Source organism: Macaca mulatta, chromosome 8 (assembly GCF_049350105.2).
Source record: "Macaca mulatta isolate MMU2019108-1 chromosome 8, T2T-MMU8v2.0, whole genome shotgun sequence".
In the NCBI taxonomy this organism is placed as follows: Eukaryota; Metazoa; Chordata; class Mammalia; order Primates; family Cercopithecidae; genus Macaca; species Macaca mulatta.
In genome coordinates, this window is record NC_133413.1 from 62,449,905 (window position 1) to 62,473,179 (window position 23,275).

Consider the following 23,275-nt stretch of genomic DNA (forward strand, 5'->3'; position numbering starts at 1 on the left):
TACAGAGAAACATTTATACCAGTCATCACTGTATTTGATGATTCATCATTTTATGAATAACAAACCTGTGTAACACAGTAATGACAAAATAAAACTAAAGAAATATAAGCCAGGGAAATTTGAGTATTTTACAATTACAAAAAAAAAAAAACACCAATTTTAAGAATTTTTAAAAATTGAGATACTTAAATAAGTAGTCTTCAAACTTATCTGTGTTGTGGATTATTATTTAAATTACATCAACATAGAAACGCTTCAAATCACAACATATTTTACTGTTTCCCAGGACTATACCCTCTTGCCAGCAATAAGCTTGAGCTCCACAGATACTTGTACAGAGTTGCTTCACTGATTCAAGAGTCTTCCTTGAGTCTGTTCTGCTCAATTAATGACCCAAAATGGAATTATCTGTGTCTTCATGTATTAATAGGTGAAATCTATTAATAACTCAGCAGAGCTTAAAATAGACCTTAAACATTTGCTTTTACTAATACTTTTATATTTTCTAAGTTGAAATGTACTCAAAGAGCCCTTTTGTGTACACTGTTTCGAGATCAAAACAAATACTTAATAGCAATTAAATAAAATAAATAAAATTCTATAGTTCTAATGACTGTATGAAAATACATCACGACTACATCTTAAGCACTTACCATGCTACTATAATCCTTAAGACAGAGAGAAACGATAAAGACAAAAAAGGATGCTAAAATTGAATCCAAATTTCTTGTCAAATAATTTGGACTAAAAACTTTTATTTCTGCCAAACGTGCTTTTCTTGGAAATAGGATATGAACCAACACAGTAAGCCTTGAAAAACGAATCAAAATGTGCATTACGTGTTGTTAAGACAAGCATAAATAAGATATAGGATGGTGTTCAGTAAATTAATGCAGAAAATTCAAATGGCTTGCTTAAATCCATTGAATTACAGTAAAAATAAAACCTGAGCATTTCCCAACTGCCCCATGCCTGCCTGCTGCCTGCAATCTTTAACACAGTTACAATCACACCTAGGTAGACACAAGATCTTGCCTTCATTGTAAGTATTGAGGATTTTGCTCCATTACATCAGGTTCTGTTCTTCAACCAATCAAATGCCACTTGCCAGAGGATAAATACAAACTGGGATTGCAAAGGGGAATGAAACAAAAGTACAAGAGGAAGGGGAGAAAAGGCAAAGGGAGGAGGGGGAAAATAAACATTCTTCTGAAGATATTCACAAGGTTTTTTGGCTTCTTCTCTCCGGTGCTGTCCTTCAATCTAGATCTTTCTAGAGAAAAGTCCTCAGTTCTGATCTAGCCCCCTCCCTCAAGTTTTGGTCATAGCCAAGGGCTGAAGATAAATGAGGGCCCACTCCCAACAAGCCAAGCTGAAATTTTCAGTTTTTGCCTAAAACTTCGTTCTTTAAAGTGACTGTTCTAAGCTTGTGTTTTCTATCCTTTTTAACACTTTTTCTCTTTGAAAATAAGATACACAGAGAAATGAAAGATGTAAAAGCTCTCCAAATTTTACACAATTTCAAAGAGCTCATGGATTTCAGTGTAAGTGCCCTTGCTCCATAGTAATGCAGAATTTTAGGATTATACACCAAATGGACTTTTCCTGCCAGCCCAAGGACCAAAGCCTGTGCAATATTTCTTCTAAGGGGAGTTATATTGTGAGTTTAAAACAATGGTTTTATAAACCAATTTCTCGTAAACAATCCTATCACAAGATATATCAATGTATTTCTATTATCATTTCTTCTGGATGTATTACAAAGTAGCTGAATATGTTAAAGTTCTTTGTATACTGACAGGTACCACCTCTTATGTTACAACTGAAGAGGACAAAACTACTAAATTACTATCCAAAAGGTAAAAAAACCAGTTCCAGACAAATACTGCAATCACAGCATTACATTGTATCTCCAGAAAAGATACCTGAATAATGTTTAATGAATTCAACATTACTAATAAAGTGCTAGTAGCAAAAAATTACTATATTTATAATTTACTATAGAATTACATACAGGTAAAGTTATAGCACAGAATAATATTAACTTTTTCTCATTTTATGGTGCACTGATTTTTGCTGCATTCAATTGAGTCAGTCAGGATCAATAATAGTGTTCAAGAATAGTCACGTTGCATATATCTATTTATTAAGTGATTTCAAACCAAAACTATAGATATGAATACTTACTTATCAAAGCTATCACTATTTTTGATGAAGCTCTCCAGTTTTTCCTTGGCATATTCCACCACATCTGAATGAAGCTCAATCCCATGATTTATTCCAAAAGGACCTGCAATCGTAGCAGCATTTTTATAAAAGATATTAATAATATGCCCTTACAGAGCTCTTTTAAGTTCTGCTCATTTATACATCACAGGAGTACTTAAAGATGGCTTGAAATATGCAAATACCTCCTAGCTACAGATTTAAAAGTTGAATGGAAATCCATGTACATTGCTTTAATATAAAAAAGGAAAAAAAACAGTTTGCCTGAGTTTTCTATCAAAAAACACTACCAGGCATAAGGTTGAAACCTACAGAGCTGTCCCAAGAGAGGAGCTTATCTGGCAGGACAAAACTTCCAAAACAATAATATTTCTAAATGAAGTTTAAGTTACTTGCTATTATTTTATCATTTGCTAAAAAATTTGTAATTCAACATACTTAAAAACATGCGCTGACACAGATACTGCATGAATGTCTCGGGGCATTCCTATCCCCAGCCAGCAGAGGCTAAATTCCCACCCCATTCCACGCTTTTTGGAGCTCCCAGTGCCTAGCAGAATGTGGCCATCGGGCAGCATGCTGGACTTGACCCTCATGCTCCAGCGTATTTTACACTTCTCACTTAGGATTTCTCTTTACATATGCCCATGGATGGACTGACCTCCCAGGAAAAGGGGAATGAATAGAGGAGAGCGTTCTCAGCCCCCAGAGAGGTACTTGGGCTGGCTCTTTTCCCCCACCCTGGTACCAGCTCACACTGAAAATACGAGGACTCAGTATCTCCTAAAGCTACCGTACATACATACTAACCTGCCCCATGACCCACATGAGAATATAACACACAAATTACAGTTAATCCCTTTTCAGCTTCTGAAATTAAGCCAACCAGGTTTTCCACTCAACATTTTTTCCTTTAACATTAGACCTGGAAGGTGTATTATTTTCAGTATCTTTAGGAAATATTTAACTGGATATACCCTCCACTAAATGTCTAAAACAACAGCGCATATTTGGATTGTTTCTACTGACCATTAGGTACTTTTAACCAAAAAAATCACAATCATAAATTGTCACGTTTGAATGTTCAAACAGTACATGTAAAATATGCTTTGCCGTCTAAGAAATATCTAGACTATACAAATTTAACCAAAATGTTCAGATATAATCTTCAAACCAAAATCAGATAAGAATAATGCCTTCCCCTAGTATACTTTTATAGTTTTTTAAAAACACTAATTTTACTTGAAAAATGTGTTCAGATAGGAAAATTAAATAAAAAGGTGCTTGATTCATCAAACCACAACAGAATTAACTTCCTTTGCAATGTTTTTACATTTTACGAATTGCCCTGATTAAAACAATGTTAAACTTTTTGCTTGTTTCCTTCCTTATGAACTCTTAGCCTTCATCTGAAAACTGGAACATCTGTCCAAAATCATTTATGACTCCTTGCAATTACTATTACTAGAGATAAACTGAGTAAAACTAAAATCTTTTATATTCAAAATAATAAAGCAGACAAAAAATTTAACTTAGAAAAGCACACAGTGAAGTCACTTTTCAATACATTAAATGTGAATATTCTGAGAATTTGAATTTCCATAGGTGTCAACATATAAAATGTTTTAAAAAGCCAAATAGTTTTCCTTATTTAAAATAATTCGAATACAGGCAGGATGTGGTGGCTCATGCCTGTAATCCCAGCACTTTAGGAGGCCAACACGGGCAGATGGCTTGAGCCCAGGAGTTTGAGACCATCCTGGCCAACGTGGCAAAACCCTGTCTCTACTAAAAATAGAAAAATTTGCCAGGTGTGGTGGTGCACACCTTTAATCCCAGTTTCTTGGGAGGCTGAAGCATAAGAATTGCTTCAACTCAGAAGACGGAGGTTGCATTGAGCCAAGATCTTGCCACTGCACTCCAGCGTGGGTGACAGAGCAAGCCTCTGTCTCAGAAAAAGAAAAAAAAAAAATCAAATAAAGCTACACTTACTTATGTACACAGTAAGAAAAATACTATCCTATGACATAAACCTAATTTCCCTTTCTTCCTTTTAGGGTGATCCATTGACTATAAAACATGAGACGTTTACATTTTCATTATCCATTAAGAACCTAGGGTCAGGCACTGTGACTCACACCTGTAATCCCAGCACTTTGGGAGGCCAAGGTGGGAGAATTGCTTGAGCCTAGGACTCTGAGACCAGCCTGGGCAACACGGCAAGGCTTCGTCTCTACAATAAACAAAAAAGTAGCCGGGCTTAGTGGTGCATGCTACTTGAGAGGCTGAGGCAGGAGGATTGCTTGAGACCAGGAGGTAAAAGCTACAGTGAGTTTGTTGTGTTCCTGCCACTGCACTCTGGGCTGGGCAACAGTGAGAAACCGTGGTTTTGTTTGTTTTAAAAAAGAAGAAAAAAGAGAGAAAAAAAAATCTAGTTACATTTTTATAAAAACAGAAAAACCAGGGTTGCATAGATAGTCCAATTAAAAAGGTTAATATTGCTGGCACTCTATGTTTCCTATAAGACTCTATGTTCCTGTCACTGCAGTTCTGGGCTGGGCAACAGAGTGAGACCGTGTCTTTAGAAAGAAAAAAAAGAGATAGAGAGACAGAGAGAGAGGGAGGGAAAAAAAAATCTAGTTACATGTTTATAAAAAAGAAAATCCAGGGCTGCATAGATATGAGATCAATTAAAAAGGTCAATACTACTAGCACTCTATGTTTCCTGTAAGACAGAATATGTAAATATAATAACAAAGGTGTTAAGAATCTATAATCAAAGCTTCTAATCCATAGTTCAAACTGCACTATTAACAGAAAGAGTCTGAATTTCAAAGTTCTAGGCTCTCAGTTAAAGATGCCACAGGTCTCTTTTTCGTTTTATTTTTCCTGCTTTCTGCTTATTATCTAAAAGCAAAGTGTCAACTTTTGCAAATAAGCTTAAAGAAACTTTCTTTTTTTTCACATAACTTGTTTTTCATACTACTTTGACACAAGATATTTAATAATGAAAGATAAAGACAATTCATTAATATGTAAAGGATTTGACAAACAACAAAAATACACATGTAAAATATGCTATGCATTAATATCGAATGTAAACACCAATTATGATTTTTTATAGATGAAACTGTTTAATTTTCGATGACATAGAGGGACATCTCTAATGATAACTACTTAACAATGTGAATGGTAACTAACATGTTCAAAGTAAATTAAAAAGAAAAATGCATTAATAAAAGGCAGAATTTAAATAGCAATGTCACCAATATCTCATTTATTTAGAATGTGATATACACCTTGAATGCATTAAGTGTATAAAAATGTAATGCAATGCTGATTATTACAACTCACATTTGGTATCTATATTAAATAGAACAACAGGAGAATAAAACAGAAAACTGAAAAAGCATACATAGCTGCTTCTGAGAAAGGGGACTAAGAGATCTAGGGTGGTAAGGAAACATTTTTATCATTATATGCTTTTGTATAAAGTTTGTTTTAACCATTTGCATGTATAACTTTTTTCAATCAAAAAACAATGGGCTACTGAAAGAGTTTTAAAAAGAGCATAAATGTTCTAATAAATAAACAAGTAATATATAGCTAATAGAAAGGTACAAGTTGTCAATGGAAAAAAGTGAAATGGTATCCAAAAGATGATGATGTTAACAGGCCAAGTGAAGCATAAATTTGACTTAGAATTCCAATGTTATTTTGTATTCGCCAATGTGAAGATTTTTCTATGAAACAAGGGCTTAATTTTTGTAACATATATTTTTGAAAAAAAGAAAATGTTGACCTTTAATAGCTAAATATTAAAGAGAACATAGAAACATACAGTGAAGCCAAAGTTTATTAAAACAAATACAGTAATTAGAAATACCTAGGAATCTTTACATAAAAAATAATTTTTAAGGTTGACAAATCCCCATCGAGAACAATAACAAATATACTAAAATCTAAGCTGCTTTCAAGTTTTCAAATCACATTCATTGGATCTAATTTTCTAATAATTGGATCTAATCTAGTTCATTTATCATTTACCAATTAGTCAAGAACCCAAGCTTGTACATAAAAGTCAATAATTACTCGATTTAGGCATCAAGTGTCTATGCAATACCAATTTTTTTAATTTATATCTATGTTCACCCCGTGTAATGTCCAACAGTTTGACAGTGTGGTGCCGATAAGTAGAAGACTGAGGCAGACCAAGGAAACCTAAGAGTTCCACACTGCATCTGAAGGAAGTTCACTGTGCCTTTAGTATTTTGTGTAACGCTAGTTTACAGAACATAGCCACAGGCAAAAAGTACTTCATAATACATAAAGTTCTAAAGGTGAAATAATTCAAGATCCATCATTTCAGCTGAGGACTCTGAGATCAAAATACTGGTATGGTGAGAAAGATAGATGAAAGGTCAGATGTCTTGGTTTCCAATCCCAGTTCCTCCTAACTGTTATATAATCTTAAGACCAGTCACTATAAGACCGGTTCCCACTGTATAAAAGGAGTCCCTGGGAAAAAGCATTAAATTTACGTAAAAGTACTGTGCACACTGTAACGTAATAGACAGATAAACTGTTGTTAAAAATTATGATGTGCTCTCTCCCCATATACAGGAATAGTTAGTTGTAGAAGCATAATTATAACCTATATAAAGGGTTCTCAACCCTGACTGCATATTAGAATAACCTGGGAATTTTTAATTTTTAAAAGTAGATTAAACTTAATTTGATTTAAACTGTAAATGCCTGGGACCTACCACAAACAAATAAAAAGGAATCTCTCAGGGTGTGACCCAGGGTCTGCAGATAATCCTAACATGCAACTGGGGCTGAGCAGTACTAGCCACCTTATTATAAAGCTCCATCTGAATTATTTTTTAAAATCTGTTTTGGACTATCCAAATCTCTGTTCACATTATAGTAAAGTAACATCAAGAGTTAATAGCTACCAGCAAAAGTATTTTGGCTAAAACTAAATATTCACCACAAGGGGGAGTAGGTGGATCAGTTATTAGGTTTCTATGAAACTAATATAAAGTCAATGAGAATTAAAATATAAATATAAAAGGATCTTTCAAGAAATTACAATGACATTACTAATTTTAGTTATATAAAATAAGGTATCTTTATGAAGATTTACAAGCAACTTTGTAAGTATTCAAGGAGAGTAACGGGTAAAAAGTTGACAGGAATAGGTTTCACTCTTTCCACGAATATCCTGTGGTATAATGCACAAAAATAAAACAGACCAAAGGTGAATAAAGGAAAAAGGAGGAAAGCAATTGGCGAAAGGCTAAGTAATTATTAACTAGACAATTAAGAGAAGCTGTTCTAATATATTCCAAACACTTATTAAGATATATTTATTTCTCCCATCCAACTATATCACATTGGGAAAAACATCAAACACTGTCAAATTTGTCCTGAGTCTTGCCATGTTAGCTTAACCATTCTGAAGCTAGTAAGATTAGACCTTGTTCTTTGCTCTCCAGCTTTGGGAAAGGCATCATGTAACAAGTCCTGCAATTTACCAGAAACACGTTCCAGTCCCTCGCCTCCTCTCAGTCTATGGCTATGCAAATGCTACTCTCTTTTATCACACATGAATCTTAGAAATATGTTTACAAAAGATCTCAAAGTGTTGGTTTCACAGTTACAGAGAATGGAACCAAGGCCCTAAGTAAACCATATCTCTAAAATGTCGAAATATCAAGAACAGATGTCACAATAAGTTCATTTACATATTTCTACACAATGTGCTAATATTCAAGACTAATAGGTCAAGAACAACCTATGACTATACCCCAACATGCGCAATGTAATATTAAAACAGAGATTAAATTTCTAACAAAGAAAATTCAACAAGCTGAGGAAAAAATTTGTTAAGGTATAATACAGAATAGTTTAAAAAGCTAATTTAAACACCTTCAGATTTTGACTCAAATTCTTTTTTTTTTTTTTTTTTTTTTTTTGAGATGGAGTTTTGCTCTTGTTGCCCAGGCTGGAGTGCAATGGCATGATCTCACCTTCGCATCCCGGTTTCAAGCGATTCTCCTGCCTCAGCCTCCCAAGCAGCTTACAGGCATGAGCCACCACACCCGGCTAATTTTGTATTTTCAGTAGACGCAGGGTTTCTCTATGTTGGTCAGGCTGGTCTCGAACTCCTGACCGGTGATCTGCCCGCCTCGGCCTCCTAAAGTGCTGGGATTACAGGCATGAGCCACTGTGCCCAGTCTCAAATTTTTCTTAATGCAATCATTTTCCCTGGAAGACATTTTCATCAGCTCTTTCATTCCACTGCACGTCTATTTGTGAAGTACATGAAGATACCTGGGACCAGCATGGTAATAGATTCACATAAATACTCAATAAATATTTGCTAGACTAAATGAAGAACAGCCAGTAAGATTAACACCACACTTTTATTGCTAGTTCAGAAGCATCACACACAATTTCAAGGGTAGGAGATGTGTCTTGAACACTTTCATATCCTCACCAGCTGGCACAGGGTCTAACATAATACTTGCTTAAAGAATGATAAAGTACATAAATGTAGCTACAGTCTCAAATTTAAAAGGTTCACAACGAAGACTGAAACAAATGATATCCACAAAGTATAAAAATATTTTTCATGTCTTGATTTTAAAATAGTGCCTGACCAAAAAAATATGTTAAATCTATATTATCTGATGGTAGGGAATGATGCATGCCACAGAAGTAAATGTTATTAAGTACATTCCATTCAAAATTAATTTCTTATTAGTTTTAGCTGCTTGAAGAAATCTGTCAAAATTCAACAAATATTTTCCTTTTACTCCTAAATAAATTTGCTCTGACTCCAAGCCAACTATCCTTATAAAGCCTGTGAAAATCGCAGTGTCCTCAGAGCTCTATAATAAAGTTATCGTCAAAGTGGGGAGGCAACTAGGTAAAATATATGAGAGGAAAACAAGGAAAATACTTCGAAGTATTTCTTTTGATACTTTTAAATTTTCAGCCCTGTGATTATGTTACCTACTTCACAAAATAAAATTAAAAAGGAGAGACTGGTACTCAAGCTTCTGCATTATATAATTTAGAAGAAAAAAGGGCTCTTCATTAAGAAAGGAAACAGGAGAAAGAAGAGAATTTGGTAACTTTTTGTCACATGTGCAAGAGGGCAGGAAAAAAGCAGTTGGGGAAAGGCTTCAATTCTGGAATCTTCTGTACACTGGAGAAGAAACAGGATGCAGGCACCATGTTTAAGAATCCAGCTTGGGAGTGCAGCCTGGAAGATCAAGAATGTCCAGAGCTTAGTTGCCAGACCTTAGAGGCAGAAATCTATGAATCCTTTGCACGTGGATGTTAAAGAAAGAAGAAAGATTCACCCTTCACTACAGGATAAAGTCAAAGTTGCTCCCAAAAGAGGACAAAGTATTTATAAACATAACACATAGACATGTGAAATCCAAGGAAACAATTTTTGGCAAGGGTGTGGGAGGGTAGATGGACTGACCCCACAGGAACCAAATCCAGAGAGAATGTGAAGGCAGGTTCCAGATGAGACCAAGAACTCCAGCAGACCAAGCAGCCCTGCCAACTCCAGCCAACCTCTGGCTGTAACCTGACACATTCAGTCCAACATCCAACTCAGCCTAGGGAAGACTGTGTCACAGAGTAACAAAGATAACTCTGTAGGTGCCAGCTCCTACACAGGGAGATAGAGATTCACAAATTCTACACTTAAGGAAACAAATTCAGAACGGTTTAGTACTTTTCTCGAAGTAACACGCAGTCAATTCTCATTATTTACTGTGTAATAGTTATGTTCTAAAAAATACAGCAAACATTGAATTGGCAAAAAAATGAACTGTTGCTCCTTAGGAAAATATGTACATACATAAATATATCAAACAGATTATAATATTAAATCCTGAGAACTCATCCTGGTAGAGGCTATATTATTTATTTTACAAAAGAGAAAATAAACTTAAAAAGTGTTAGTGACTTGCCTGAGCCACCCCACGAACTGTTGCCAGAAATGGGATTCAAGTCATCAACAGGCCCCAGCGCAGACTGCAGCTTGTGACAAGCCTTTGGTCATCTCTGTATGACCACGGAGATAAGTAGGCAGAGAGAGCTTCACTTTATCCCACCTCAGCTAGGAAGATGCAAAGCAGGAGACTCAAATTTTTTGTTACTCTCTGCAAGCTCGCAAGTGATCATAAAAGCAGTGTGGGTTTTGATTTGGGGAGTTCAAATTAAGTATTAGTAAGTAGGTGAATTCTCAAGAGACAAAATTTGCAAATAGTAAGGATTGGCTGTATTTGCTACACAGACAACCTTGGTTGGGAAACAGTTAATCACAAAGATAAAACTCAAAATGCTCAGAGAACCACCTAAGCCACTTCACATCACTGGAGAAATTTCCTCCTAACTTCTAAGAATAGTATGAAAAAATATAACCAGAAGAAATTAGTATGAAAACTTTGTAAAACCTGTATTGCTTCCTAATATTTATTATTATTATTTACTATTACTGTATAATCAGCAGTAATATTATTCATAAACACAAAATCACCTGGGTATTGATTTTCAGAGTTAGCAGCAGTGAAAGAGGTGGTTGTCAGTAATGACTTCTACTGCACAACCAGTGTAAGTGAGAGGGGAAAAAAAAAAAATCTAAGAAATAGAACAGTGGTGGCAACTCCATATGGAGCACAAGGGCAGAAAAAAGACACCCAGAAGCCTAACTAGGACTAAGAAGTAATAGTTCAAATAGTTAAAGAGTTTCATGAATTTCGTAAAATGTGATTAGCCTAAAATAAAAGGTTGTTTTCAAAACAGATTTGCTGACAAAGCCCCCAAATAAATCACATATTGAGAACAGATGGGCCAGGCGCAGTAGCTCACGCCTGTAATCCCAGCACTTTGGGAGCCCGAGGCGGGCAGATTACAAGGTCAGGAGATTGAGACTATCCTGCCCAACATAGTGAACCCCGTCTCTACTAAAAATACAAAAATTAGCCGGGCATGGTGGTGCATGCCCGTAATCCCGGCTACTTGGGAGGCTGAGGTAGGAGAATTGCTTGAACCTGGGAAGCAGAGGTTGCAGTGAGCAGAGATGGCACCACTGCACTCCAGCCTGGGCAACAGAGCAAGACTCTGCCTCAAAAAAAAAAAAAAAAAGGCCGGGTGCAGTGGCTCACACCTGTCATCCAAGCACTTTGGGAGGACGAGGAGGGTGGATCACCTGAAGTCAGGAGTTCGAGACCAGCCTGACCAACATGGAGAAACCCTGTCTCTACCAAAAATACAGAATCAGCCAGGCGTGGTGGCACACACCTGTAATCCCAGCTACTAGGGAGGCTAAGTCAGGAGAATCGCTTGAACATGGGAGGCAGAGGTTGCGGTGAGCCAAGATCATGCCATTGCACTCCACCCTGGGCAACAAAAGTGACACTCTATCTCAAAAAAAAACAAAGAACATTATAATTCCTAAAAAGAAAAAAAACAAAAACAGAGCGAGGCATGGTGGCTCACACGTGTAATCCCAGCACTTTGGGAGGCCAAAGTGGGCAGAACACTTGAGGTCAGGGGTTCGAAACCAGCCTGACCAACATGGCAAAACCCCGTCTTTAATACAAAAAAAAAAAAAAATTAGCCAAGCGTGGTGATGCACACCTGTAGTACTAACTACTCAGGAGGCTGAGACAGAAGAATCAACTGAACCAGGGAGGCAGATGCTGCAGTGAACTGAGATCACATCACTGCACTCCAGCCTGGGCAACAGGGTGAGACTCTGTCTCAAAAAACAAAAAGATTTCCTTTAAAAAAAAAAGAAAAAGCGTTAACAGTATAGAGGAAAAGCTGAGGTTTGTTTTGATGCATAAAACAGAGTATATCTTATAGAGAAACCCTGATACCTGCAGAATGTGTTTTTTGTTGTTTTTGAGACAGAGTCTTACCCTGTAGCCCAGGCTGGAGCGCAGTGGCGCGATCTCGGCCCACTGCAAGCTCCGCCTCTCGAGTTCACGCCGTTCTCCTGCCTCAGCCTCCCAAGTAGCTGCGACTACAGGTGCCTGCCACCACGCCCGGTTAATTTTTTTTTTTTTTTTATTAGTAGAGGCAGGGTTTCACCGTGTTAGCCAGGATGGTCTCGATCTCCTGACCTTGTGATCCACCCACCTCGGCCTCCCAAAGGGCTGGGATTACAGATGTGAGCCACCACGCCCGGCCCAGAATGTGTTTTATCTTACCAAGAAGAATGAGAGGTGAGGAATGGGGGAACTGACCACCCTGGATCTCCCTAATTTTTCAGCTTAAAGTAAGTTAATAAAGAACATTCTTTAAGAGGCACTTAAAAGAGCATGAAAAAACATTTGAAAATTCTATTTGTGATAAAGACTTATATCCAAAATATATATAAACAATACTTACAATTCAATAATCAACAACCCAATTAACAAATAGGAAAAGATTTGACTAGTCATGTCACCAAAAAAATATACAAATGGCCCATAAGCACATGAACAGCTATTCCATATCATTAGTGATTAGGGAAGAGCAAATTAAAACCACAATGAAATGCTACTTTATATCAACTAACATCGTTCTTTAAAAAACGAAGTAACAAGTATTAGTGAGGATGTCAAGAAACTAGAACCTCATATAACGTTGGTGGGAATGTAAAATGGTGCAGCCACTCTGGAAAACACTTTGTTGGTCTCTTAAAAACATAAATTTACCATACAGGTTAGCAATTCTACTCTTTTAAGAATCTACCTAAGAGAAATGAAAACGTATATCCACACAAAGATTTGTACCTAAATGTTCATAATGGCATTATGCATAATGGCCAAAAACTAGTAACTCAAATGTCTATTAACTGGTGAATGGATAAACAAAATGTAGGCCGGGCGCGGTGGCTCAAGCCTGTAATCCCAGCACTTTGGGAGGCCGAGACGGGCGGATCACGAGGTCAGGAGTTCGAGACCATCCTGGCTAACACGGTGAAACCCCGTCTCTACTAAAAAATACAAAAAACTAGCCGGGCGAGGTGGCGGGCGCCTGTAGTCCCGGCTACTCGGGAGGCTGAGGCAGGAGAATGGCGTAAAAACCCGGGAGGCAGAGCTTGCAGTGAGCTGAGATCCGGCCACTGCACTCCAGCCTGGGCGACACAGCGAGACTCCGTCTCAAAAAAAAAAAAAAAAAAAAGTAGTGTGTATCTACATGATGAAACAGCATTCAGCCACAAAAAGGAATAAAGTACTTAGACATGCTACAGCATGGATGAACCCTGAAAATGTAATGCTAAGTGAAAGAAGCTGGATTCAGAACACCATACATTGTATGATTTCATTTATATGAAATGTCCAGAAAGGACAAATCTATAGAGACAGAAAGTAGGTAACTGGTTGTCAGGGACTGGCTGAGTACTGGGAGTGGATGCAACTAGGCATGGGGAATAATCTTTTCAGCACATTGGAAGTATCCTCAAACTGTATTGTGGTAATGTCTGCACAACTCAGCAAACTTAACTAAAAATCATTGAATTGTACTCTTAAACGAGTAAACTTGATGGTATGTGAATTATACCTCATTAGAGGCAGAGGGAGTGAGAGAATATGCATAAGCATGCAGGCAAAAGAGAGAAAGCACAAGCGCTGAGGTCAAAGGCGATATAGGTTAGCTGAGTAAGGACCACCTAACATCCCATGACAAAGAGTGAAAGAGTGTAGAGGTCAAACATGATGGCAGCAGATAGCTTAACTAATGCTTTTGAATAACATGGCAACTGCAGTAAGTTTCCTGCTTACCAACTGTCACCTTTAGGAAAGAATGTTGTAGCAGCAAGGTAGTGGCATCTATAGTGCTGGATGACACTGGCAGTCTCCCCAAAATCAATCCTAATAATTAGGGAACTAGGCAAGAGACTAAGAGAAAGTCATTAGGTGGGATGAATCTGTATATGTTTTATAAGATACCTAGAATTTTTATAGTATGGATTATACAAGAATATGAAAATGAATCCCTAAGTAAAAAGGATCAGGATTGAGAATCCCTACCTGAATCACAAAGAGTTTATCATAATAACTTGCCTTCGCGGTTCTGATACTCAATTCAGTTATGGAAAGCAGAGGTAAAATATAGGACGTGGGAGGCTGCTTTTTTTGCATCCTATTTTTCAATGGAATTCCCTGAGAATGAAAAGACAGTACTGAGAGGAGAATCAATTAAGTACTAGATCTTTATGAAAACCCTTAGTTCAGGGAAAATATTTAAGGAGAAGCAAGCAGGACATGAAGAATTACCTTCAATTTGAAATTCAAAAACATGTCTCAATGACACATCTCAGGAGTTGGAGTGATCTATTCTCCATTGTCTTCAATAAAAGTAAATTTATGAATAATTCCCTAAAGTGTGCTTTAATCATAAGAAATTTTCTAAGGAAAACCCAGTACAAAAATTAACCATGCGTATTGGTACTCCCAGCTACTCAGGAGGCTGAGGCAGGAGAATCACTTGAGCCCAGGAGGTCGAGGCTGCAGTGAGCCAAGACCGTGTCGCCACACTCCAGCCTGTGCAAGAGACTGAGACCCTGCCGAAAAATAAATGAATAAATTAATGATAAAAGAAAAACCTAACTTAGTCTCACTGAATTTGTGTTTCTGGATTTGTGTTTCTGGAATGAAGTAGAAATTCCGCAAGGGGTTATCTTCCTTAACTGTGTTACCAAATCACAGATGCCCCACTCTCCCTACTTCGGCCGGGACTCCTCCAGAGTTTACTACTAAATATGTACTACCCATAGGACCCACTGTCTATGGGGAGCACCCGTTATCCCCATCTTGTTAGTGGAAAAGAAAAATGGCTGAGCCATAGTGTTATAGTTTTTTTGTTTTAAATAAAGAACTTCTGTTAATAAGGTGGCTGTGAAGCAGTGGAGCCAAATTTGATTCACTACACTCAGATAATCACAGGGAGCATATGAGCATGCTCCTCTGGATCCAGTTCTAAGTGATTTTTACGGATGTATACCTTCCCCTCCATGACATAAAACACACACAATACACAAACTAAAAATAGAAAGCAGGGTAAAAAAGATAAAGCTTCCTTAGAAGCCTGGTGAATTTAAGACTTATTAGCTGTAATCATAGTTTTACAGACTGTTGTTTCTGCTTCTCCTTCTTTAATCTTTCTCACCAAAGGAATATTCTTAATCAAAACGAGAACAACTATATCTTGGTCTTAACTTAGCAGGATCACATGAAGATAAATCCTGGAATAGTATCCAGGAGCCACTGCCATATATGTAAGATCCATGATTCCCTAGAGCCTTGTAACAGGAGGAAACCATCTAGCGCATTGCAGATCATTTACACCAGTGGTCCCTTTCCCCACACTGCCCATGTCATGGATTAAAAGACATTCATGATACAACAAGTTTGACATCTGCCTACAGTGCCATCTGGCCACAGACATCTAATCTCTTGGAGCCTGGGACTAGACAATGAGTCTAAGAAGGCAACCTCATTGCTGGCAAGATTGCAAATTATGATGCATACCTCCCCCATCCCAAGTTTGGCTAGATTGACCTCCCTCAGCATGAGCCAGTTGGCATATACTAGAGAAGTGGAAGACAGAATAAACAGGCACTTTCAGGCTGGCCAAACATGGTATAAGGCTTGGACTCCAGCCCAGAGTTGCCAGAGCTGGTTAAGAAGTGTTCAAGGATAGCAATTCCCATTTTTTTTTAAAGAAGCAGCTCTCCCTACTCTCACCTTTAGATTTTGCAGACTGTCTCAAACCCTATAGATTCCTTTTTCAAAGAAAACTGGTGATAGAAGTGACAGACATCTGGAAGTTCCAACCTGTTAAGAAATTCCTGTCTCAGGACAGGGAGGAGGGCCAAATTTAAATGCAAGCTTCTAAATTTCTCTTTATCGATGAAAATTAATAATTTCCTATCACCTTTGAGCAGTTCTTATACATTAGGAACTAATTCAGTTGCAGAATGAAAGGCTTCCACCCCCACTCTTTTAAATGAAACAGATGGGAGGTCCCATGACTAACAGAGTAAGGAACTAGCTAGTGTGTACAGAGGAAATTTCAGACCTGACTATATCTTAAAAGTCATAATGTGACCACATAATTTATTGTCCAAACTCAGACACTTAGAGGAATAAAAGGACACTATTAATACTGACAATAGGAAAACAGAGATAAAGTAGGACTGTCCCAGCATACTGGAACATAGTCACCCTACTAGAGGATATGTCATTCTCTATTTAAAATTCTTCAATGATTCCCCATCACTTTAGAGTGAATTTTACACCACATTCTCATCCTTATTAATTTAGGGATATACCTCAACTATAGTACCTATCAGACTACATGAAGGCTGTTGATTTTCTTATGTCTTCTCACACCCCACCCACCCCCTCAAATAATGCTCTATTTTAACATATGCCACACAGTAGCAGCCAGTGAATACGGCAGCTGAACTAAATGGCTTGGTAAACTTCATAGTTGGTCATCCTCCATCCAACATAATGTCTTACAGCAGATCTTCCTCCACCCATGTGTCTTCCAGCTATATTCCATACTATCCAGTTGTCACTTCCTAAATATGTGACTTTCAGGCAAGTTATTTAACCTCCCTGTGCCTTTGTTTACTTGCCCATATAAAAGGATTAATAATAGTCTGTACTTCAAAGGAGTATTAGGAACACTGAATGAGCTAATACACACACACTGCTTTAAACAATACCTAGCATTTAACACCCAGTAAGCTCTTTGAGGGCAGAAATCTTAGTCCCTTTTGATCACTGCCATATGTACATGCCAGGAACAACGCTTGGCAGAGCAAACACTCGAAAAGTTTGCTGAAAGCTTAATGAACATATACTTCTTTCTTCTCTATTTTTCTCCAATCCCTTGCTTTACTCTGATAGTGCCACATCTTATATATCCCACATTCTCCTGTCTCTCTAACAAAAACCTGGCACAATGCTCTTAGATAACCATCAAACTTTATATGCCAGAAGACAGAACACTCTACCTGAAATAGATTAAATATTACTCCTGAGTTTCCTGCCTACCAGCGCTTGACTTGAAGTATAGACAATGACTAACAGAGAACAATCAGTTCCCAGAGCTACTGTAAGTTGAGGATTACACGTGGGAACTATCAGGGTAAGGACCGGGAATGAAAAAAGATTACTACTACTTTGTGTTTTCACATCTAAGTAAGGAAGATACTACATTGAGTATACACATTCAAACATACTGTATACAAAGTTACAACTCCTATAAATCATAAACCATAATACAAAATAGGCTTATTTTTTAAAATAGAATTTTACAAAAATAAAATTACCTAAAATTAAGCCCACCATTGTACTTAAATATCCGGTTCCACTTCCCAGGTTAAGAAAAGACAATCCTGGTTGAAGTTTCAATGCTTCCATAACTTCAGAATAAATGCAAGGTGCTGACAAGTGGATGTTTCCATGCTTCCAGGCTAAGTCTTTGTAAGCATTGTCTCTGTAGCCTTCCAAATAGTAATCTCCACGATCAATCGCTCTGAAGGCTTGCTCCACTCTTTCAGTACGAATATACTGAGCTTCTTTTAAATTATCAATTAAGTCATCATTATCTTCCCCAGCACTCACAGCTCCTCCCATGATAGTATTCAAATCAAATCATAAATTTAAAAATGAAATAAAATTAGTAGAAATGGCTTCCAATATTGCACTTGATTTCCAAAAATAAATTAATCCTGGAAGGGAAGAACAAAAATAAACAGGTTTAAATTAATGCTCAAAAGCAAAATAACTCGTTTATTAAATGTATGTCATTATAATTAACTACCATTTCTCATGGAAATATTCTGCTCCAGGCATAGTGCTAAACTCCTTCTTAACTATATTACTTTATTTAATCCATATAGTAACCACAAAAGGTAACTTATATGATCTCATCTGTACAGATGGGAAAACTGGAACACAAAGAAGTCAAGTAAGTCACCTAGTACCATGAAGCCCATTATGGTGGCCACTAGTTACACATGGCTACCTAGATCTAAATTAATAAAAATTAAATACAATTTAAAATTCCATTAGTCATCCTACCTGTATTTTAAGTGCTTAATAGCTACTTGTAGCTAGTGGCTACCATACTGGACAGCACTACTCTGCAAAGTGACACTGTCAAGACTTGATCTCAGGTCTTTAAAGTCAGAAACCATGCTTTTTTTTTTTTTTTTTTTTTTTTTTAAGATAGGATCTCACTCTGTCAACCAGGCTGGAGTGCAATGGCATGATCTTGGCTCATCCCCTCCCGGGCTCAAGTAATCCTCCCACCTCAGCCTCCCAAGTATCTGGGATCACAGGCGCATGCCACCACGCTCAACTAATTTTTGTATTTTTTTGTAGAGATGGGGTTTCACCATGTTGCCCAAAATAGTCTCAAACCCCTGAGCTCAAAAGATCCATCTGCACTGGCCTCACAAAGTGCTGGGATAACAGGCATGAGCCACAACGCCCGACCTCCTCCATGGTCTTAATCACTGAGCCACACTGGCTTCTTTATAGTATAGTATAGTATAGTATAGTATAGTATAGTATAGTATAGTATAGATTAATTTTAAAAATTGATTTTAAATTCCTGAACTTAAAAACAATTTGAAAATGCACTACATAAATTTAAAATGTTAACACACAGAACAACATATTACTCGAAACACTGAACATAAAATGCAAAATAAACAAACCCCAGACTCATGTTTATTAACACACTTGTGTGCTCTCTGATAGTTTTGTTTAGCAAACCTTGTTGTGATAGAAACCACAAATTTTATTAACAACTTCAATAGTCCAAGCACTAGAACATATGTTTTATACACATACATACACACACACACACACACACACTGAACTTAAGAGATTAAACTCAGCATCTGAATGCATCTAAGTGCAATTTGAGAAAACTTAAAACATTTCAAAACATAATACTGAATATACAATTTAAGTTTTATTCAACTATTGCTAGTAAGTTAATGTATCAATTTCTGAATTAATAAATCAGTAGAGGAGAACATGTGAAATGAAATACCCATGGCCAGTAACAAGAGTTATGACAGTTAACTCTGGCTAGGCTGTACTCCAACTCTTGACCCTAAAGAAGTATACCAGTTAGGGTCTCAAGTATCCCTAGGGTCCTCAGGCCCCTGGCACCACTGGGGCAGCTCCCCCAGTACAGCCTATCATATTGTCTTTGTGTCCGCTTTGTCCTTTCCTACAATTGCCTCAAGAACTTTTGGAGTAGAGGAAATACTGTGAATTCACATTTAATTCATTCAAACTCACTCATAACAAGTTGGCTGGCTCTAGCACCTTCAATCCTCAGAAATACATTAAGTATAAGGGCTTACAGCACCCATCTCCTCAATGAATATATTTTGTAGAATGTAGTGCAATGGGAGATGTCAATTCCCTATTCCTTCAACAAGTCTTGGCTGTGGCATCTCGACTTGCTGAGTCCAACTGTAGCATTTCAAGACTTTTTTTTTTTTTTTTTAAATAACATGGCCTTTAAGCACAAGTCAACTTTTTCATCTGGCACTCAGAGTGAATCTTTTCCTAAGGTAAAAGAAAAAATGGTTATATTACACTAGGAGATAGTCTTTGTCAGCATCCAGTGAGGCATCTGCCTAAGGATTTCGTAAGAACAATTCTGAGACACAGATATTTGGCAAATTGCTGTACTGTATATGCCACAATTTACTAGAAAAATGATTCCCTTTGAGTGGGCTCTAGGGCTTAAGAAGGATCTGATCCTGCTTAGGTCCTTCTGAATTCCATTCAATTCAAAATTATCATAGCAAAACAATCAATCAAATATGGTCTTTACTACACAGCTCACATTTTTGGTGAGAAAAAGGCAAGAAGAAGAATGAAATAAATAAGAACTACCGCCATTTACTGACAGATACTGTATAGAGTGTATTTGCAGCTCGTTAAAAATTACTATAAGCCAGGCCAGGCACGGTGGGTCACACCTATAATGCCAGCACTTTGGGAGGTTAAGGTGGGCAGGCGGATCACTTGAGGCAGAAGTTCGAGACCAGTCTGGCCAGTATGGCAAAATCCTGTCTCTACTAAAAATACAAAAAGTAGCCAGATGCGGTGGCTCACGCCTGTAATCCCAGCACTTTGGGAGGTTAAGGTGGGCAGATCACTTGAGGTCAAGACCAGCCTGGCCAACATGGTCAAACTCTGTCTCTACTAAACACACACACATAAAAAAAAATTAGCTGGGTGTGGTGGCACACAGCTGTAGTCTCAGCTACTCGGAAGGCTGAGCCAGGAGAATTGCTTGAACTTGGGAGGCAGAGGTTGCAGTGAGCCGAGTTTGCACCACTGCACTCCAGTCTGGGCAAAAGAGTGAGATTCCTTCTCCAAAAAAAAAAAAAAAAAAAAAATCCAATCAAATGACTGCATGATTTTTAAAAACAATGACGGAAGAATGGATTAGAAAAGCAAGATCCAATAATATGCTGCCTACAAAAGACTCACTTTAGCCTTAGGACACACACAGACTGAGAATAAAGGGATGAAAAATGATAACCAAAAGAGAGCAGGAATGACTATACTTCCATCAGACAAAATAGACTTTAGGTCAAAAACTGTAAAAAGAGACAAAGAAGCAAAGAAGGACATTATTTTATGTCTTGTTCAAGAGAATAGAACAATTTTAAATAGGAGCACCTAAATATATAAAGCAAATATTAATAGATCTGAAGGATGAGATCAACTGCAACACAATAATAGCAGAGGACTTCAAACTCCATGTTCAACAATGGACATATCATACAGACAGAAACAGTGGACTTGAACAACGCTTTAGACCAAATGGACCTAACAGACATATATAGAACATTCTATCCAACAGCAACTGGAATGAGTATTCCCCAGGATATATTATATGTTTGTCTACAAAATAAGTTTCTATGAATCTAAGATCAAAATTATACCAAATATCTTTTCTACTCGTAATGGAATGAAACCAGAAACCAGTAACAGAAGGACTTTCGGGACATTCACACACACACAGAAATAAACAATATGCTCCTGAAAAACCAACTGGTCAAATAAATTTAAAAAGAAAATAAAGATATCTTGAGACAAATGAAAATGGAAACGCAACATACCATAACTTATGAGATGCATCAAAAGCAGTTGTAAAAGGGAAGTTCACAGCAATAAATGCCTATATCAAAAGAGAGTAAAGATTTCAAAAAAATTCAAGAAACTAGAGAAAAAAGAACCAGTTAATCCCCAATTAGCAGAAAGAATGAAGTAAGATCCAGAACAGAAATAGATAAAATAGCAGAAAGAAAACAGAAAAGATCAGTAAAACTAAGAGTTGGTTCTTTAAAAAGATAAACAAAATCAATAAACCTTTAGCAAACTAACAAAAAAAGAAGGCTCTAACAATAAAGTCAGAAATGAAAGAGGAGATACCACAACTCAGAAGATACCACAGAAGTACAAAGGGTCAAAGAGATTATGAACAATTATCCACCAACAAATTGGATAACCTAGAATAAATTCCTGGAAATGTACACCCTACCAAAGTTGAATCAAGAAGGAATAGAAAATCTGAACAGACCAATAACAAGCTAGAAGACTGAATCAGTAATTAAGAAATCTCCATCAAAGAAAAACTCAGCACCAGATGCCTCAAGGTGGAATTACACCAAACATTTAAAGAACTAATACCAATTCCTTTTCAAATCCTTCCAAAAAATCAAAGTGAAGAGAATACCTACAAACTCCACTTACGACTCCAGTATTGCTCTGATACCGAAGCTAGACAAAGACACTACAAGAAAAGAAAATAACAGGCTAATATCCCTGATGAACATATCTGCAAAAATCTTCAATAAAATACTAGCAAACGAAATTCAACAGAACATTAAAAGGATCACTCACCACCAAGTGAGACTGATCCCTAGAATACAAGGATTGTTGAATATACACAAATCAATAATGTGATGGATGTACCCTATTAACAAAATGAGGACAAAAACCCTATGATCATTTCAATAGATGCAGAAAAAGTAGTTAACAAAACTCAGTATCCTTTCATAATAAAAACTCTCAATAAATTAGACACAGAGGGAAGATATCTCAACATAATAAAGGCTGTATATGAAAATTCCACAACAAACATACTCAGTGATGAAAAGTTGAAAGGTTTTCCATGATCAGGAATAAGGATTTCTATTCTTACTACTTCTATTCAACACAGAACAAAGTTCGAGCTGGAACAATTACACAAGAAAAAAAATAAAAGGCATCTAAATAGGAAAGCAAGAATTGAAAATACCTCTGTTAATTGATAATATAATCTTACATGCAGAAAATTGTAAAGACCCACCAAAAAACTATTAGAACTGCTAAACAAATCAGTAAAGTTGCAGGCTACAAAATCAACATACAAAAGTCAGTAGCATTTCTTTACACTAACAACAAAATCAATTCCATTCACATCAAAAAAAAAAAAAAAAAAAACCTAAAAGTAAACTTTAATCCAGGAGGTAAAAGATTTGTATACTAAACACTATTAAATATTGAAAGAAAATTGTAAACACCACAAATAAATGGAAAGGTATACCATGTTCATGGACTCACATAAATAATAGTTAAGATGTCCGTACTGCCAACAGTGGTTTACAGATTCAACGTAATCCATATTAAAATTCCAATGACATTTTTCACAAAAATAGGAAACAATTCTAAAATTTGCATAGAATCATATAGGCAAAAAGAAGAAAACTAGAGGCCTCACATTATCTGGCTTCAAAATCTATTACAAAGCTATAGTAATCAAAGCAGCATGGTACTGACATAAAAACAGACACAATGACCAACCAAAGTAGATGGAGAGACCAGAAATAAACTCCACACATTTCTGGTCAACTGATTTTCAACAAAGATACCAAGAACACACAATGAAGAAAGCACAGTCTCTTCAATAAGTGCTGCTGGAA

General features: G+C 36.9%; 1 protein-coding gene across 7 annotated transcripts in view; it reads right to left on the reverse strand.

Annotated features, from left to right (window-relative positions):
* The window catches only part of PCMTD1 (protein-L-isoaspartate (D-aspartate) O-methyltransferase domain containing 1), an 82,835-nt gene that overhangs the window by 25,446 nt on the left and 34,114 nt on the right, over window positions 1–23,275 (reverse strand). For 5 of the 7 annotated variants that reach the window (XM_077942721.1, XM_077942722.1, XM_077942720.1 and 2 more), the window contains 2 exons: window positions 17,597–17,998; window positions 2,188–2,290 (listed from right to left, as the gene is read on the reverse strand). In XM_077942721.1, coding sequence (XP_077798847.1) covers window positions 2,188–2,290; window positions 17,597–17,903 — 410 coding nt within the window. In that variant the 5' untranslated portion in view covers window positions 17,904–17,998. The remainder of the gene's footprint in view (window positions 1–2,187; window positions 2,291–17,596; window positions 17,999–23,275) is intronic. The other 2 variants (XM_015145338.3, XM_015145339.3) reach the window with 1 other exon arrangement.